General features: G+C 45.7%; 1 protein-coding gene across 5 annotated transcripts in view; it reads right to left on the bottom strand.

Moving 5' to 3' along the window:
• Positions 1–17,471, bottom strand: part of TRIO (trio Rho guanine nucleotide exchange factor) — a 339,933-nt gene that overhangs the window by 120,542 nt on the left and 201,920 nt on the right. For all 5 annotated transcript variants that reach the window (XR_012921664.1, XM_076007936.1, XM_076007937.1 and 2 more), the window contains 7 exons: positions 12,398–12,567; positions 11,196–11,370; positions 6,808–7,003; positions 5,852–6,018; positions 3,868–3,987; positions 1,915–2,106; positions 1,285–1,434 (listed from right to left, as the gene is read on the bottom strand). Coding sequence is in view for 4 of the 5 variants with exons in the window: in XM_076007936.1 (XP_075864051.1) it covers positions 1,285–1,434; positions 1,915–2,106; positions 3,868–3,987; positions 5,852–6,018; positions 6,808–7,003; positions 11,196–11,370; positions 12,398–12,567 (1,170 nt within the window). In the remaining variant the exon portion in view is untranslated. The remainder of the gene's footprint in view (positions 1–1,284; positions 1,435–1,914; positions 2,107–3,867; positions 3,988–5,851; positions 6,019–6,807; positions 7,004–11,195; positions 11,371–12,397; positions 12,568–17,471) is intronic.

Below are 17,471 nucleotides of genomic sequence, written 5' to 3'. Positions count from 1 at the left end.
TCACACTATCGTAAAGTTGAAAAATCTTAAGTAAAACCATCATGAGTCAGGGACCATCTATTTTTGTTTAGTAATTTTACCCAAATTATCTTTCTTAATTATAATAGCTTAGTAGTATTCATTTTTCTTTTATCCTAAATGGATTCCTGAAAAAGACAAATTATAATAATTCCAACTCAAAATCCTAACAGTGGTGGGCATTTAGAAAATTTGAATAGCAGTAACAAGTCGGGGGCAGGAGTTTCAAGGTCTTGTCTGACACGGGTGCAGTTAGTGACTGTGCAAACAACAATGCTTTCTCACCTTGACTTACTTAAAAAGTTACCAGATATAATTTTCAAAGTTACAATTTATTTTCTAAGACTAAACAACTCCCTCTGTCAGACGATCAGCTTCAGAAACAAAACAAAAATTGTTCAGCATCATAGGAAATGGTGTCGGAGAGATCGGAATGCTAAAGCAACGATTGAAAATAAGCTCCATAAAGCAACGAGGAAAAGTAAACACCACACCTATCTTAACAGGTCTGAGTAGTGATAATAAGCAGAATCCCAGAAATTCTCAGTCCAAGAATGCAATGCGGAAGCGCTCGGTGTCAAATGTTTCTAAACATTGTGACCACTTTAAAAATCTAATTGTTTCAAAGCACATCCATAACTTATGTGTATCTAAGTTGACATATTATAGAAATAGGACAAAGCAGTCTTGAAAAGTCCTTATTTAAAGCTTGTCAGAGAGAAAACTCCCAGTTCTGGTCTGCATGTGATCAAATTTCTCTCGTGGGAGGTGTTTCCTGAGTGGGTATTAGTGACTGATGCAGTAAGCCACAAGGCGCTCAGGCTTTGTGTCTGCTCCACACCGTGCTAACACCTCTTCTGAGATACGATCTTTATTCCAAAGGCTGAATTTCCAAAAGAGGGTTATTTTAAGCTATACGGGTTACGTTTCACCAAATCGATCAATCAACCAACCAGTCAATCAACCTCACTGTCTCCAGCATCGTTTGGTATTGTGACTTCCAACCAATCCTATTCACACAGATTTCTAGCTCTTCCTCCTTGAAAACTAGAAAGTGTAATTCACACATGAAAGACTCTAAGGTTTTCATTCCTCAACTACCTTCGCGCTGCTGCAACATTGCCCCAGTCACTTTCCACACGGTGAGAGCCATGGGGTATGTGGGGTCCCCGGAACGCCACGACTGTGCCACGCGCAGGGGCCCCCAGGAGCGCTGCGGCCTGCGCCGTCAGCGAGGCACCGGTGCCTACAAAGCCAGCCCCGTACCTTCAGGAACGCTTCCTTTTGCTCGAGGTGCTTGCTGATCATCGGGGTGACATGGTCCGTCTCGGAGTTGGGGCCCAGCTTGTCGGCTCCGCCACACCAGTCTTCTTCTCGCTTGTACTCTTGCTCCAGGCTCTCGAGGACGCTGCACACCTGTGAGCAGGAGAAAGTTCCAGGCTCAGATTTGCACCTGCCGCCGCCGACCGGCATCTGTGGGGAGCACTCTCAATCTGGCTCTGAGATGAAAGTGCTGCCTCCCGGGAGGACCCAGAACATAAGGAGGAGCCACGGGCTCCCTCTGACTTGAGGACAAATACAGGGTGGAAAGCAGGCGGCCTTTCAGAACAAGAACAAAACCAAAGCTGAACATCCTGCCTCTCTCTGACGCGTTCTAGGCCATACATTTAAATAAGTGGAAAAGAGGTGTCGTCTCAGCTACTTTCCCACTTACCATCCTCTGAGACCTAAGGAAAGCGAGAACAATCTTAATTCCAGAATGTCTCTTCCCTGCGTGACTTGCAACGAGCTGGTTCCGTAATGACTGACGCGTTATTAATGACCGAGCTGTCGAATAAAATTAACCTCAAGATAAAATGTCAGTGCGGAGCCCAGGGAAGGGCCCGCTGCCCTGACCTGCTCTGACGTCTTGTAGAAGGCGACCGAGGCGTTGACGAGCTTGAGGCGGTCCTCCATCTTCAGCATGAGCTGCTGCCAGTGCGAGGCCACCTTCTCGGCGCAGTCTCGGATCATGTCCATGTCGTAGTGATTGGCCTGCAGCATGGCCTCCGCCTTCTGCTGCACCTGCAGCGCGCTCTGGTGTGTCTTCTAGTGACAGAAGGGGGGGGGTTATTCAACAGGGTGTCACCCACTGACTGGGAAGGAACCAGGATGGCTACGGCTACTCTGCTCATCGTGATTGTGTAGAAACAACTTCCATTAATATTCACTAGGACGCTTCTAAAAGCACAGCAGATAGTTTGGTAAAAACGTTTTTCTGCCCAGCAACAACTAAATTTATATTTAAATGAGCTAATGAAGGGTGAAATACAGTAAGACTTCCCAGAATGGGCCTCAACTGTGGGGTTCTCAGCCTGAGAAACAGCAGCAAAGACCCTTAACAGCCAATGTTGTTTCAAAAAGCTGTTGAAATGTTCCAAGTTTATTATTCCTATTGATCCTTCTTATAATAGCCACTGGAGTTGCAAATAAACAAGTGAAGAAAAGGTGGCCAGAATGAATACATTTTTCCTTTTAATTTTCATTTTCAACTTAACTTTGGACTCCAGTGAAAAGTTTTCAAGAACTACAAACTTAAAGAAGACAAGAAAAAATTAATGAAAAGCTAAGGATGAACCGACTGTTCTCTGGAGGTCCATGCCATACGATACATCTATGAAAATGACACGGCAAGTCCAGGAAGAACTTTGCTAGTCTACTCTCATTAGAAGACCCACGAGTGACAGAGAGGTCAGGTTTTCTCCAGTGAAAAACCAGAACCCTGGGTGGGGGCGGGAGATAGTTACAGGAGCATATGGGTCTCTGTGCACACAGATTTTTTTTTTTTTAAATAGCAAAATCTTGCATTTCACCTAAAAACTTGTGAATGATTCCATAAAATACTATGAACAATATAGTCCCAGCCTTTACCCATGACTTAGTATTTGCAATTTACTTACTAGAAATCATTGGCACAGTGTACAGTTTTCAAAAGATGCCCAGAATTTGAGCCTTGGGAAGAAATGTTAATGTTTGTCCATTGGCAACAAATAGTTGAAAGTAAATTAACCCAGGGAATAAATTAGTGGTGACTTCTACAGCTTTCTTCTCTGGCTGACTATACATATGTAAGTAGAGCAGGAAACAAGTTTTCTATAATTGAATGCTCTTTTTCTCTTGACTTTACCTTGCGACCACCAATCAGAACTATTGCTCATGCTCCTCTACCCTGCAAAAAAACCCTAAAAAAATAATTAGTCCACATCCTGAGGGTGAATTTGGGCAGGCCTGGAATTGGCCTGAGTTGTTCTGCCATAGCACTGACCCCCGTGTCAAGGTGAACGCTGCTGCTTTTAAGCATGGGTGTGAGTTTTGTCGTCAGCACTGTTTCCAGATCGACAGTAAATTCATGATGGCAAGACCCCCCGAGTGCTCTGCTTTGTTGAGGTTGGTTACATAGTGGGAATATGCCTATAAGACCAGCAAGACACAAAGCATCAGCTGAGACCCCAATCTGTGCTCCCTGGTTGTTAGGAGGAGTTTCTGATTGGAGCAAGTGTGCCCTGCCAGGGACCACAGAGTGGGAAAGCAACAGGAACCTTCCCCCTATACCGGCCCCACTGCGGACCCCTGCTGTGAGGCCGCCTGGCTGGGGTGTGCATCCTCACCTCACTGCAGCTGCCACACTGTTCCCCCTTCTGCTGCAACCAACTGTAGATTTGTAAGCATTGTCATTTTGGGTCCCATGAGTTTTCTGCACCAATCGAGCCCCATTTGGCTCCCAAAGTCAGTGCCATGATAGGGGATTTAGTATGTTTGCCCTGAGGATAGAAAGACCCAACTCACAGAGACAGCACCAGGCATTCTCACCTCGATGGCATGCTGGAACTGTTCGTGCTCTCTCTGGAGCTGCTCTGCCTCTTGTAATGAGCTGGCTGTGATAAGTCCGGCGTTTAACATGGACTCTCCATTGCGGATCCAACCCAGCACCTGAAACGTTACACAAGATAAGTCCAAGCAGTGGACTTTCCAGGGCATCCTGCAGACCCCCAGGGACGGGACACGGACCGGCAAGGTGGTCTAGTGGCTCAGGGCACATAAGAAGTGTGATGGCTTTACTGGCAACAGCCTGATGTCCTTCAATGGTATCTGATCCCAAATGCTAACCATTTTAAATTAACTCTGTTATTTTTAGTAGAGAACAGGAAACGAAAAGGTGGAAGGTCCAGCAGATTGTCAGTATTTGTCCACAGGTTAAAACAGCTTGAGGACGACATATGAGAAAACCTATGGACACAATTCCCCGATAATTAAGTATTTTCATTCCCTTTCAGTATTTTTAGGTCTGAAAAATGGGCAAATTGCTTGATAAGGGGAAACAATTATTTCAGTAACTTACTTTCCAATCTAACGTCAGTGTCAAATGGCACAATAACCAAAGTGTGAATTACACTGTACTACAATACTCAGGGTCAAACGGTGAGATTCTCAACTTTTCACACAAACAAAAAGAGAAGTCAATGCTGACAGCAGAAGCCGCAGAAATAGTGGGAGGTCATGCAGGATAGTTACCTTTGGCAGGGATCTCTAGCGACCCACATGATACCTATTCTCTTATCGTTTACTAAGAAAACCCCAACTTTGGTGGGGAGCTTAAAAATAAAACCATTTCTCAGCTCCTGTTACAGCTTGGTTACAGGTATGACACAATTCCAACCAATGAGATCAAAGCTGCAGTCAGTCACTGGGGAAGTTGTGAAAATATTTCTTTTCTGATATTGCTGCTACCTCTTTCTTGTGCTTCCCACTTCCTGATGCCAGGGATATGGAGGTGATCGATGGAGCTATGATAGCCATTTGGCAACTGGAAGAGAAAGGCCACCCGTCACCAAGATCTCAGGCCAGTCCTGGGACCACTAAATGGACACCAGCAATCTACTAAATCCTGACTCATCATGTGGGGAAGACAGCTTTTTCAAGCCACTGTTTTTTAGTCTCTGTTACAGTAAAAGGCAATTCCTAAGCGAAACATTAATTTACTCCTTCATTTCTTAAATGAATTATTTTGTTTTTGGCAGGAAGGAACCCTTTATTAACAGGTCACAATACTTATTTCATTCACATGTAAAAATATCCATACTGATGGCACGTGGGAGATCAATAGGTGCTCTTTTAAGCAGTTCAGATTTAACAGTATTTCTGCTCTAACGTGAGACCACCTACCGCTGCACCACAGCTTACTCGTGGTCCACTGGCACCTTAAGTCCCCTCCAGCCCAACGTTTGCTTTCTGTGCGTCTACCAGAACACCACAGCCTTATCTCCCTCCACCACGCTGCCTTCATCAGCCGATGCCCTGCTTACTGGATAAGATGTCATATCAATGCATGGAATCCCACCAGCACCGAGCCAAAAGCAATCCCTCCCACATGTCCCATTTTTATTTTGCTCTGCCATCCTGAAAACACAAGAAAAGCCTCAGCCATTCATAGTCTATGATTTGATCCAGATCATGACAATATTTGGCAGAAAAATCATACAGTTATTAGCCCAGGAAGCAATGTGCTCAGGGTTTCAAGCAAGGCACTACCAACAACCAAACAAACTAACGATGCTACTCTCGAGTGCTACACCTGCCAGGCGGGGAAGCCTTTTCCATCACAGAGAGAACAGACAGCCGTCCAGGCCACCAGCTCTGCTCCTACGTCAGGTATGGCTGTGGGGGGGAGGGGCGGGTGGACAGTTATCTCATATATTGGGACAGTTATCTGTTCAGGGACCATCTTCCCTGAAGCGACAGGAAGATCCATCACTCACTGGGCGTCTGTAGTGCAGCTTCGCGGGCATTTGCTTACCTGCTTCACTTCTGCCTGCAGGTGGCGGAGCTGCACGCACTGCTCCAGGTGCTTCCGATGCTGTTCTGCTGCTAAATCCAGCTCCTGCTGTTTTTCGTGAAGAAACTCCAACAGGTCCTGGACCCGAGTCGCCATGTCTACATCTCTATCGCAGAGCAACTCCACGCCTGCGGACAATGAAGGGAGATCCTAGCATCCGGCTAGCACTTCAACCTTCTGCTCTTAAATGGTGGAAAGCACACAATCTGCTTATGTGAGGTGCCTGCCCGGCTGGGGCCAAGCCACACACTGAAGGGCAAATTTGAGGCGGGCACAGACGAGCAGAAGATCACTTACGCCTGCCTTGAGCAGGTAAGTGTGCGTGAAGGGATGTCTTGATACCCAAACCAAACCCATTTCCCATCAATCTGCTCCTGACCCCACATTGAGAACTAGGGAAAGTATAGCAGCCTTTTCAAATGAATTCAGTTTGTTTTTGTTGTTAAACTCAACATACACAGTTTACTCTTTAGTAAGTAATCTGTGAAAATGAGTTAATGCAGTATACGGGTTGTTGCTAAGTAAGTTTCTAATACTGTAAGTTACCTTTTTGAGCCTATAGTGACATCTGCTGGTAAAATATAAACTAAAAATAAAACCAAGAACATGAAACTATTTTCTTGGGGTTTACATTTCATTCACAGAGATACAACATATCATTTTGTAAAATTAAAGTTAATGCTCCTCAAAATAATATGGGAGAGTACCATGGGTAATACTCTAACCATAATGCTAACCAACCATGACTGCATTATGTGCAGAAAAAACCCACAAAACACTTCCTGTTAAAGAACAGGTATCTCTAATATCTATATCTTAGGGGCTAACAACATTTACAGTCGTCACATTGAAATAAATTGAATTCCCTGGTGACATGAAGTGACCGCAAGGGACACAGAATGGAAGACCCTTCTTACCAGAGGCCTGTACTTCGTTGACGTACTGCAGAAGATCCTGCCCTTGGTGGATGACGTCGAAAGTCAAGTTGTTCATGGTCAAGGCTTTGTCTGCGTGGTGCTGGAGGCGCTGCTCTGCGATTGTGAGATCCTCTGTGTCAAAGTCATTCATTTGCTGAGAAAGCTCATCATTCCAAGACTCAAGGTCTGAGATGATCTGAACGAGGAAAGTATTTGTTTAAGACCAAGATAAAAAATAAACATATGCCACCACATCTCACACTGTGCCAAGGAAGGAAGGAACAGACTGTGTCAAAAGGACACAGAAATTAGACACTTAAGATGGATGAGTTTTGTGGTATATAAGTTGACTCTTCAATAAAGCTATTAAAAAAAAAAATAAATGGACGCAGAAGCCAGATGAAGGGGTTCACAGTGGCCAAAAATGGGACAATTAGATACTAAAAAACTATCACAACTGAATAAAATATATAGAACATACAAAAACCCACTGATTCCTAATGATATTTAAAAAGCAGTAAGAAGAACTAAACAGCCAAAAAAATTAAGAAGTCTTTGGTCTATATTATGGGTAGATAGGACACCAACTGTTATCCTAAAAATTAGTGCTTAAAAAAGAAAAGTAATTATTTAAACATTTCATGATGAAGGAATGTTCCTCTTAACAAATTAATCCATCCATTTAATATTAAATGCAGAAAGAATAAAAATAGAAAATTGTCTGTTTTCACATTCTAGTAAAATAACAATTTCAGGCAACAATCATTAATGCATAGTAACTATCATAGGAAAGGTGATGAGAAAGATTGCATGAAAGGGAATTTAACCATGGGAAGGATCAGGATGCCACTGGCTGAACATGCAGACCAGTCTTAGCATCTCTAAATAAGTCGGATCAGACAGGATGTGCCTTCTAACAGGGAAATGCATGATGTACCACCTATGGTGTACTTTTGCACAAAAACAGAACCTGAATCTAATCAGGTCTTTGCATCTAACTTCCAAGTGGAGAGGAAATGTCAGGGAAAGAAAAACAGTTAAACAACCTAGAAGAAATCAAGTCAACAAATGCACAACGTGAGACCTGGTTGCTTTGACAACTAACCTAAGTATTTCAACAAATCGAGGCGTGAAAAAAAAGGAGGGTAGAAGAGACAATTATAGATTATGAGACTGACCAACAAATTCAAGAGGGAACCCCAGGATTCTCTTACTTGAGGCACTACATAAATCTGAACACGGCGGGGAGTCAGGAGACAAGGAGAAACGACTGTTAAATTGGGGAGATGTTCAGTAGATCATGGGTATGTCAGAAAGTGGCCTTAGCTCTTAGAGATACCTAGAAAAGTCTTTAGGAGTGAAAGGATAAACCAGCACAGATTTTCTCTAAAATACTATAGCACAACAATAACAAAAGAAGGCATGCAAGGCTGGCAAAATCTTGTTGAATTTGGGAGACAGGCATATGGAAGTTTCACTGTATTATCCTCTCTACACTTTTTGATAGGTTTGAAAACTTTCAGAGTATGATTTTTAAAATAAGACCAAAAACTGTAAATCCAAGAGAGGAGGAAAAAACTTTTTTGTGAAAGAATATACTACACATTTCAATGGAATAACATTTCCCCTGGGTCCTAACTCACTTTATCCACCAGCACAAACCAAGTCAGTATGAAAATCGAAAACCTTGATCCACCTTTGAAAGATGAAAATGCTATTCCAAATGAAAGACAAGAGATATGGGGATTAAAAAAAATTAACCAAGTAATTGGCCAGGCGTGGTGGCTAACGCCTGTAATCCTAGCACTCTGGGAGGCCGAGGCGGGCAATAGCTCTAGGTCAGGAATTCCAAACCAGCCTGAGCAAGAGCAAGACCCCGTCTTTACTATAAATAGAAAGAAATTAATTGGCCAACTTATATATATAGAAAAAAAAAATTAGCCGGGCATGGTGATGCATGCTTATAGTCCCAGCTATTCGGGAGGGAGGCTGAGGCAGTAGGATTGCTTGAGCCCAGGAGTTTGAGGCTGCTATGAGCTAGGCTGACGCCATGGCACTCACTCTAGCCTGGGCAACAGAGTGAGATTCTGTCTCAAAAAAAAAAAAAAATTAACCAAGTAACAGATGGATTTCTACCATAAATGTAACTCTGTGCTTCCTACTGGCAGTTAGATGTGGCATTTTCCCAGATAAGAGAGGAAATTGCAGCCAAAGCCTAAACTACTCAGATTTTCACATTTCAGGATTTTTAGAGAATAGAGGTTCTCAGGCCATGACCTTCTAAAAGCTTTTAAACTGTATCTGATGCTGGCCTGAGACTGAACTACAGGTGTAAGCTCCTCAGCTCTGGGGCACTCTCACCTGGGGTTGGACACGCTGGCTTTATCTATGGCACTTGCAATTCTGAGGCTTTAGTGTGGGGAAAATGTATGTTTTTGTTTCCTGATCTGGTTTGATGAAAGTGGAAATACAATTAAAAAAAAATTTCCCTTTAAAGTAGCATTAGACAAATGAAGTCAAATTTTTTTTTTCAAATACCAAAACGTTCTAGAAAAAAAACTTCAACTAATGCTTCTGATTGCTTTTTATTTCTTAACTGAATATATGTATTAAGCAGCTAAGTTTTGGCAAAAGCAAGTCCCCTGAAGTCAGGGAGGAAAACAGGCCTGCTCTGCCTTCTGTGGATGCAGGCCCAGGCCACGGTGGGCCCTCTCCAGGCAGGAACCGGCAGGCAGATGCCTTTTCTCTGCCAGGCTTCACCCGGATCTAAAGCTCATGACTCTGAGGGCATCTGAGCAGGTTTTACCAGGGCATCTGAGCAGGTTTTACCAGGCAATGTGTTTAGGGTTGGACTCCTTTCTTGTTGTAACTAAAATGATGACAATGAAAACATCCAAGAAGGTCTGTCTTTAACCACTTGGGTACGAGCGTCGACTATAGTCGGTAGCCACAGATGACTGCGCACAGCGACTTTAGTCAACAGCCATGATATGAAGGCGCACAGCCGAGTGTAGACTTTAGCCAACAGCCATGATTATGTCTTTTCTAATTTTTCATTTATCAAAATAAAAATTGTGAACATTTAAAAATAACGTAATAAAACCATGTATGTATATGTTACCTATTCTGATTTACATGACAAGTAAAGCTGCCTGTAAAGTAAAACAGGCTTTCAGTGCTTTAAAGCTTTTCTCATCACACAAGAGCAAAATGGATCCGTCGTCAATGCACAGCACAAACTATCGTGCGGACTGTGAGTGCCGGCTGTGGGCAAGGTTTCATGGCCAGAGAGTGACGTACCGCAGTGGTTAGTGAAAATAGTGCTTGAGGTTTGGATAAGCAGCCACCCAAAGGCGCCCAGAGAAGCCTGCACAGGATGGCCTGGTGGAAACTGCCCTCAGCGTGGGGCCCACAGACAGGCCCACTGCAGGCGGAGGGCCCCTCCCTTGAGCTGGGGTGACCCAGGGCTGGCCTTGCACCTGCCTGGGGCCACACTTCAAGGTCTGAGTCTGAGTGCCCTCCCAGCACTGTTGGAGCTCTAAGCCAAGAGTGAGTAATAAACATGGAGAGGGTGTGCTTTGCAGACTGCCATCGGCAGTCACAAGTGCCACCAGGGCAGCTCACAGGTACCCAGGAGGCCTGTGGGCAGTCACTGCCACCAGCTGTGTGAAGCTGCCAGGCGCCTGGCCTCAGCAGGATGAAGAACTTCGGTTCCTTTTATCATGATGCACAGTCTTACCTGACGATACTCGCTGCTGCTTGCAGTATATTAAGTTCAGAAAGAAAGACCTTCCTTACCATAGAATTCACAACCCTCTTTCTGTTAAAGATAGATAAAAGAAACCGATACTTCTCTCTTCTATTCACATATAAGGTGCAAAAGCAACTTTTACTTAAGAATTACAATCTAAGAACATCTCTGAGGAAAAATAAACTGGGTTTCCTACTACCTAAACTGCTATCCACACAGGCTAAGATTATTCCCACTCTGGAGGGGAAAGAGAAAGGGAGGAAGGGATAGAAGGGGTGGAGGAGGGAGAGAGGACTGGAGAGGATGGCTGCCCTAAGTCGACGGCCGTGCTCCAACGACACAGGAGTGCCGTGCTCCACCCGGTCAAGGCTTAAACGCACGGAGACGAGGAGACAGGTGTGCTTGTTTCCTCCCATTCACTTGGCACCTGCTCTGGTCCTGCTGCCTGAGCTGCCTTCCCTACAGTTTCTGACCTCAGAGCCCAGAACCGAGAGTCCCTCAGCTGCCCAGGACCACTCCCCGTGTCCCCCGCCCTCCTCCTTGTGCAGAGGGTGACGGGTGGAAGAGGACGCCGGCCTGAACAGGGCGGAGGACAGAGAGGGAAGCCGGGCCCCAGGAGCGGAGGAGGGGCACTCACGTCGATGGCATCCCTTTCAAAGATGCGCAGCTGCAGGAAGAGCTCCAGCTTGATCTTGCGCTCCTGGAAGAGCTCCTCCATCTGCGACTGCGCCTCGTCCAGCTGCTGCAGCACCGTCTCGATGTGGCTGATGGAGCTGTTGTGGGGGGTCTTGTTGCTGGAGATGGCGGAGTCCCTGCGAGAGGTGCACGAGGGAAGCGGGTTAGCAAGACAAACAGGAACCGATGAGAAAGTCTCACATTGTTAGATGCCAGATCCGGCAGCTCAGATCTTCAGGGGGAAGAAAGCCGGCAGGAAGCTGGACTGGCCGTCCCAGAAAAGGGAACACGCTGCCCCTCCTGCAAAACAATATTAGGCTTCCTCCTCTGAGCCGTACCGCCAGACCCGAGGGGGTGCTGAAGAATTTCTCTGGCACCTTCTGAAGTCACTCTTGTAAGAAGTCTAATAATTACAGAAAATTACTTTAGTAGAGTTTTATTTTTAGCCACTTTTGTCCTTAACTAGAGAGAATATATGATACCTGTTTAGTATAAATAATAGAGCCATATTGGACAGGGGAGCTCAACCTTTAATGCCATCCATTAGGCCTGTAGTAAGTAACTTTTGCTGCCTCTCTTTTGGCAAAGTGAAAGTCATATAAGGTTATCAAGTCAACAATTCGATAAAACTGCCCTCTGCGTCACACAGTGGGGAGGTTAAATGTATGTAAATGGTCTCCCTGACCCAATAAAAGGAATGTGCTTCCAAAGGAAACAAAACCACCAAGCCCAGCACCGCCCCCGCCTCCTGCTTCCAGGAGCCCCGGAGGGATGGGTGAACTGCCCTGTAGCTGCCGAGGCCTGGAGCTGGGAGGAGGACGTGATCCTAGGAGGTTCACGTTAATCTGGTTTATAAAGAAACTTCAATAATTACTAGGTAAGTGTTACGGGGAAATATTCAAAGCTGAATTCTGAGGTTTATTAGTCAATGTGTAATGAAAAAAAAACAACTCTGAAGTTTAACTGTATGGGAGGGAGGAGAAGGAATAAAGAAGGGAGGGAAGAGCTGTTACACTCCTCTGCCTGCAGAGATGTTCTCTGTTCCGCACCTAGCTGGACAAAGAATTAGCGCTAACGGTTCAAAACAGTGAAAGAGGAAGGGGGCCACTACTAGCAGGATGGCAGATGCTCTGTGCTGGGACGGAGGAGAGGGGTGAGGCCCACCTCAGCTGCTGGATGAGGTCCTCGCCCTCCTTGATCACGTTGACGGTCACCTGCAGCGTCGTCTGCTGCTGCTGGCCGAAGCGCTTGATGAGGTCCTGCACGGCCTCCACCGACTCTGCGTACACATCGTCCAGCAGCTCCTTCTGCAGCTCCTCCAGCCACGTCCAGAGCTGGGGAAGGGGAGAGGGCGGTGAGGCGGGCGGGCGGGCGGGCTGGGTGCGCAGCCAGGTGGGCCGCCTGGCGTCCGAGGGGGCCTGGCGCGGAGTGGCGTGGGACATGCCGGGAGGCAGAGGCTGACAGACCACTCCCAGAGGGAAGGAAGGAAGGCAGGGAGGGAGGGAGGGGCCTCCCGGCAGTCCCACTGCCAGCGGAACACACGCACAACAAAAGCAGCATGCCACCACCGCCGCGTGGTAAAAAAACAAACAGGCAGTGAGGCGGACCGACTGTCACAAAAGAGAAAAAGGAAAGGGAAGGGAAGTCGCTCTTTCCCATTCCTCCGAGGCTGAATCCAGACCTCGATGGAAATAAGAAAAGACGCCCTCAGACAACAGAAACGTCCACTGGAGGTCAGAGGCATTCTCTGACGTGCCTCTCTCACTTAGCGGATGGATAGTTTTATTTTATTTTCAGCAAGGGCATTACCATCCGTGTTTAATTATTAAACTATCACTCAGAGGCAGGGGCTTTACCTCAGAACAGGAGGAAGCAGAGGATGTGGTGGGAGCAGCCCCCGCCCAGCCTGGCAGGGGTCCGCACGGCCCTGCTGGTAACGATGCCAGCCTGCCCCCCCCCCCACCTCCTCCACGGAAAGTGTGCATAGCGAAAATGCCCACGACCCCTCGCTGCCACTACCGCCACACGCCACTGGGGACCTGGACAAGCTCAGAGCAGGAGCGGCAAGGACTACTTCAGGCCAGGCAAGAGCCCGGGATCAGAGCACTCGCCCACTTCCTGGAAGTCCATTAACGCCTCCAGATCTCAGGGGTGCTATTCAGGGAACCAAAAAAGTCAATTAATTAAACTGAGCAGGCCCTGGTGGCTTGGTGGGGGTTTGTAAGTAGAGAAACTGCTTTCGGCTTCCTTGGGGATGGAGGAGTCATCTCACGCATCTTCCGTGTCTGGTAAGGACGGCCGCCTCCACTGAGCTGAGGCCTGGACCCTTTGTCCAACGGCTGCCACCTTCAGGGCTCATAAGTCAAATCTGTACTTGCAAAAAGAAACTGTGCTTGCATTTGGTCTTTTCTTTCCCAGCTAGCTTTTCACAAAACAGCTTTATTAAGGTACAACTGACATACAATAAACTGCACAAATTTAGTGTCCAATGTGAGTTTTGACATTCATCTACACCCAAAAGTCCACTGCTATAGAGACTGAGCATCTCCTTCACCCCAAAAGTTTCTTATGCCCTTTGCCATCTTCCCTCCCTGGCAATCGCTGGTCTGCTTTCAGCCACTATAGATTAGCTTGCATTTTCTTTAAACATTTATAGAAGTGGAATGTGATCATACAGTACGTACTCTTTTTTGGTCAGAGTTTTTATTTTGAGACAGATTCTTGCTTTGCTCCCTGAGCTAGAGTGCAGTGGCATCATCATAGCTCACTGCAACCTCAAACTCCTGGCTCAAGCAATCCTCCTCCTTAGGCTCCCGAGTAGATGGGACTATAGGCACGCACCACTGTGCCCGGCTAACTTTTTTATGTTTTGTAGAGATGGGATTTCGCTATTTCCCAAGCTGGTCTTGACCTCCTGGTCTCAAGCAACCCACCCACCTCGGCTTCCAACGTGCTAGGACTACAGGCTCAAGCCACCACACCTGGCCACAATTTAAGCAAATGTACATCTGAAAAAGACCCTCAGAACATACTTTCTTTCACTCTAACCTGATAAGAAGAAATATTTCTGACAACAAAGATAAAGGAGGCAACTCTGACACAGATATTGGGCCTGTATGACGGTAGGAGGTGCCCAACACTAGGTGACAAGCTGCCGTTCTGGGCATGAGAAGCTAGGTCCACTGTAGGCTGCAGCCAATGGTGGCCTCTGGTTTTAGCTGCATCGCCTCTTTAAGAGCTAGATCCTTATAACACTAATAGAAATTAGTTAGTATCTCTTCTTTTAAATCTGTTGAGAAAACAACACAAGTTTTTTTAAAAAGCCTACTAGGAAAACATAGCAAAATCAGCAAAACACAACAAAATTAATTAAGACAGCTGGTAGAGTATTTGTACGTCCTGGGCCAGATACGTCTCTTAACAGAGCCCCTGAATACAGGCATCCCACCACTCCCCTCCCCCAGCTCTGCTCAGGTGGGGCGGGAGGTCAGGCCCCCAGCACAGGCTCACTGGGTCCTCACCCCGAAGCCCTGTCATGTGAGACTCAGGGCCCCTGCCTGGGAGCTCAGCGGCCTGTCCCCAATGCATCATGAGGCCTCACTCAAGGACCCAACTCGTGGGACCGGCTGCCTGTCTGGGTAGGGACATCTGCAGAATTCCTCTTCTCCAGCAAACACTACCAAAAGTACAATTTATGGTGCCATTTTAACGAGTCTCACTTTTATATGCTGGTGAAGAGAAGATAAAAAAAATGACTCTTAGAACTGGTCTGATGCCCAATGCACCAGTGTGCTTCCATATAACTCCACTGCAACAGCATAAGAATTAATGTTTCTTCATAAATGAAATTTAAAATGGAACACTTCTCATGAGAGGTAATACAGAATAACGATTAAGAGTGTAGGTTCTGAAGCCAGAGTTCAAATGTGGACTTAACATTTCCTAGGGTGTAACCTTTGGCAAGTTACTTGCCTGGATCCATGTCTCAGTTTTCTCATCTATAAAATGGGCATAGTAATAATGTCTACCTCAAAGAGTTGCTTGGAAGGTTGAATGAGATAACGTAGAGTGAAGAAATAAGTAAATGTTAGTTCTAAGAAAAATTTCAGTTTTAAAATCATCTTTCTCTAGATATTTTTCAAAACATACCAGGTTTCTACCAATTGTTCAAAACACGTCACTTAGTTTGGTAAGCATAACATCATCCCATATTTAAATCTTTTACTCCTAAAAATAGTACAGTATGAGGAAAAGGTACTAGGATTCATCTGTTAGAGTCTATAGAAATCACTTCCTCTCAATTATAGAGGAAGTGCCATGAGTACTTGGGTTTCAAACCTCTTCCCTTCTGCTTGGTGGTTTTTTTGTTTTTTGGGGTTTTTTTTTGGTAAGAAAACCCAGCTTATTTCCTATAACATCTTGGACATTTTTACATGTGTCCATGGTGGGATTTGCTCACCCTGCCTGGCCGGGCCAGTGAAACCAGTAAAGGGCCACAGCCACAGAGGAGACCATACAGAATCTGATCCTGGGATCCCATGGTTGACAAAAGGAAAACTAAATGAGGTAGAAGAAGCAAGGCTATATCTTAAACTATTTAAAAACATTTTCTCCTTTAAAATTGTTCTGTCTGGTCCTATAGGAAATATTATTGTAAAATTTGGAGAAAAAAGTGTAAGGTAAAGGTCCTTTCTAAAGTCAATTGGGGATGAACTGACATATATCATAATGCAACATCACTCAAACAAAGTCTATTTTTAAGCTTTTAAAATGGTACATATGATGTCTAAAATACTCCTGAATAAAGGAATATGAGAAAGTCTCTAGGATGCCTACACAATTCTCATCATAAACTTCCTAAGACTGAAAACAACTGCACTTCTGTGCATCCTGCTAATTTACAATAAAAAGTTAAATGTCTGTCCAACAGCAAGAGAGGAGTTGCAATCTATGAAAATTCACAGCAACCCACATTCTACGTCTCAGACCATGGGCTGGGCAGCCAGCCACAGGATTAGGTAACGCTGCCCCCTGGAGGCCACTGGAGCTGCTGCCGACAGTCTCTAGCACTGAGACAGGATTTGCAAGCCAGAGTGTCTGGCAGAAGAGAATTTAAACAAGCGCTTGGTGAACAGAAGGTATTACCACTGGTGTCTGTTTCCCTACTCTTGCTTTTGACAAAGACAATCATTCGGGCACTTGTGGAGATGGGGGAGCCACAAGGCCAGCAGGGGAAGTGTGAAAGCCATAGCTCCCCGGAGCTGCAGCAGTCGGAAGAAGTAGGCAGTTTCAATGGCAACTTGCAGGTGGAATTTCAGAGGGCAGCCACTATACACATAAAACATGACTCAATAAACAGGGACAAGGCCGCACCTATAATCCTAGCACTTTGGGAGGCCGAGGCGGGAGGATTACTTAAGCCCAGGAGTTCGACGTTGGAGGGAGCTATGATGAAGTGACTGCACTCTAGTCCTGGAGACAGAGCAAGACTCTGTCTCCAAAAAGTAAAATGCAATAAAAAGAAAGAAAAGAAGCAGGTATAGAGAACCATTCCCACTATGTACAGCATGTTCCTCTGCCTGAAATGACAAGTGTGCTGAGGGTGCACACACCTGCCGCCCTGATTAAGGAAGAGCAGGGTTGGAGGAACGTCTTTTTATTCCTGGGTAAGTGGGATAAAAATCCCTTAATATGATGAAAGAGCATGTATGAAGGATGTATGGGGTGGAGGTGAGGGGAACAGAGAGCAAGTCAAAGTCAGTACATGAAATAGTATCAATGCAAACATGTAAGAAAGGAAAAGACACACAGGAACATGTTCAGGGCAGCCCTACATGTTAAGAAGGGACCGTGCGTGGACATTCTGGCATCAGAGTTGGATGCCTGCTGGGGGGTGAGTACAGGTGAGGCACTGGTGACATGGCAACAATTCCCAGCCAGGGACAAGAGAGGGTCGTGACTGACACAGAGCCAAAGCTCAGGGTGGGAACGCCAGGGGCTGCAACTACCCAGATAGCACATCAAGTCTAATCCTGCTAAAAACAGAATCTGACACTAGGTATTTTTTGTTTCCTTTCCATTCACTGACATCCCCGAAGGATAAGACATACACTCTCTTCAGTAATAACTGCTACCTGGGAGTGTCAAGTTTGGGAAAAGCTCCCCCAGCCCCAGGCTCATCTGGAGAGAGACCACAGTTGGTCAAAGTAATTCCTCTTTGCCATGACAGGTCCTCAAA

The sequence above is a fragment of the Microcebus murinus genome, chromosome 11 (assembly GCF_040939455.1).
Source record: "Microcebus murinus isolate Inina chromosome 11, M.murinus_Inina_mat1.0, whole genome shotgun sequence".
In the NCBI taxonomy this organism is placed as follows: domain Eukaryota; kingdom Metazoa; phylum Chordata; class Mammalia; order Primates; family Cheirogaleidae; genus Microcebus; species Microcebus murinus.
Note: the sequence above shows the minus strand (reverse complement) of the source record. Positions and strands in the feature narration are given on the sequence as shown.